Source organism: Eimeria mitis, genomic scaffold (assembly GCF_000499745.2).
Source record: "Eimeria mitis Houghton genomic scaffold, Emh_scaff8849, whole genome shotgun sequence".
Classification (NCBI taxonomy): Eukaryota; Apicomplexa; class Conoidasida; order Eucoccidiorida; family Eimeriidae; genus Eimeria; species Eimeria mitis.
The window spans coordinates 1-1706 of record NW_024016519.1 but is presented as its reverse complement, the minus strand read 5'-3'; the positions used below and the strand labels follow the sequence as shown (position 1 = coordinate 1706).

The 1706-nt window shown below is 52.5% G+C and overlaps 1 protein-coding gene across 1 annotated transcript; it reads right to left on the bottom strand.

Moving 5' to 3' along the window:
• Positions 1-447: 447 nt before the first annotated feature.
• Positions 448-1527, bottom strand: EMH_0096020 (uncharacterized protein; the record flags this gene model as incomplete). The annotated part of the gene is made up of 2 exons (XM_038023218.1): positions 448-627; positions 850-1527. 2 exons carry the CDS (start codon positions 1525-1527, stop codon positions 448-450), a joined length of 858 nt encoding a protein of 285 aa, XP_037879072.1.
• Between the last annotated feature and the right edge of the window lie 179 nt (positions 1528-1706).

The following is a 1706-nucleotide window of genomic DNA, read 5'->3' as shown; positions in this document are numbered from 1 at the left end:
ATTAGCAGAAGGCGTGTGCCAAAGCACCCGCCATGTAAAACAGTGCAAAAATGAAGCAGCAGCTGAGGAAGACAGTGCTGCTCCAGAGACGTGCAATGCAGCGATCTCCTGGTCACCAGCTCTGAAAGTAGAGGTGACCTAGCGTGACTAGGCGATTAGATTAGTATAGCCACGTCAACAGTTGCTATGCAATCATCTTCTGGCTCGTTACATAATATTTCGTTGGGCTGTACTATAAGGGGCATCTTCACTTCCAGAGGGGTCTGAGACGAAAAGCGGAGCACAGGTACAACACAAATGCTATGACTCGAGTACAGGAAGAAAGGGGTTAGTTGTTCATATCTGAAAATACTGCTATAGCTCGAAGCAAACTGGCAGCCGGTGGTAGCTGATTGGGAAGGGCTCCACTCTGTGGGGCAAAGTGGAGAAGGGGAAAGCTAGCCAAACCTACTGGAACCTCAGAGCTTGACACAGCAACTCTTGCATTTTCTTCAGCGTGCGTGCTTCGTGGGTGTCCTGATTATCTGGTGTCTCGTCAGTGGGCGGTGCTCGTGAGGCCCTGTCCCTTAGCCACTTTTTCATCCCGCTCCACGGCGCATCGTCGCTCTCACAAGGCGTTTGCGCACCCTGCACAGACCAGAGACAAACCAGACACAAAGATGAACTTGTACTAGGTGCGAGTAGGCGTGTCTCTTTCGTCAGTGGTGCGGACAGAGTTCAGCGCCGAAACGTGAGGCATAACATCAATAGACAAACGCCCATGCATAGTACATGCACGGATTTGATGGTCCTTCAGTGCGCGCCGACAACGTGTTTAGCATGCCGCGGCGTTGATTGCGAATGGCGTACCTCCATAGTATCATTTTCGGGATTAGTTGGTTGGCTGATCATGCCGCCTGAGACTGTTGCTACTGGGGTTTCTCGTGCTTCCCGAAGGTGCAGAGGGCGTTGGGGTGCTCCATATTTCGGCGACGTGTATACAGGATCCGTCGGCGATGCAATCGTAAAAGTGCTTTCCTGATCATTGAAGGGGCTGGCGGCTTCCGCGGTCCAGCCTGTGTTGGCAGCATTGCGATCTGCTTCCAATACATTAGTTCTATCGCCCTCTTGGGGTCCACCTTGTATCGATTGATGATGCTGCTGTGGCAACAAGCCTCTGATTGTGAGTTTGTCGTAACCACGGAAAAGTTGCCGGCCATCAATCTCTCCTTCATTCCACAGAATGTCAAGGGCACTGTTGATGTCTATCTTCGGGATACTTTCTCCACTAAAATAACGATCGTTGAAGACCTTACGGAAGCTAGGTGGAACTCCGTTTTCGATGGGGGATTCAAGCGGAGAGCGACGCATGCCGCTCGTACATGGCGGGCTTTGGTGGGCTTCGGCAGTCTGCGGAGAGGTTTCTTCCTTCCTGAGATGGCCTCCCTGAGGCGTGCAGGTTCCTCTTGGAAAAAGAGTCGGGCTAGCCCGCGGGGAGCTCTGCCACCAATCATCACTGCTGCATGCTTCTGTTTGACACGCACTCATATCGGCTGAACCATCGGTTCCCCAAACTCCTGCGGGGGGGTCCCTCCTGAGATGGCATCCTTGCGTTGTGTCTCTTCTTTCTGGACGGCGAACAATGTCAGTCCGTGGGGTGGCTTCAGGACAACGTATACCTGCGTATATTTGTGGTTCAGGCATTCTGCTGTCTCTACAGGAGTGGA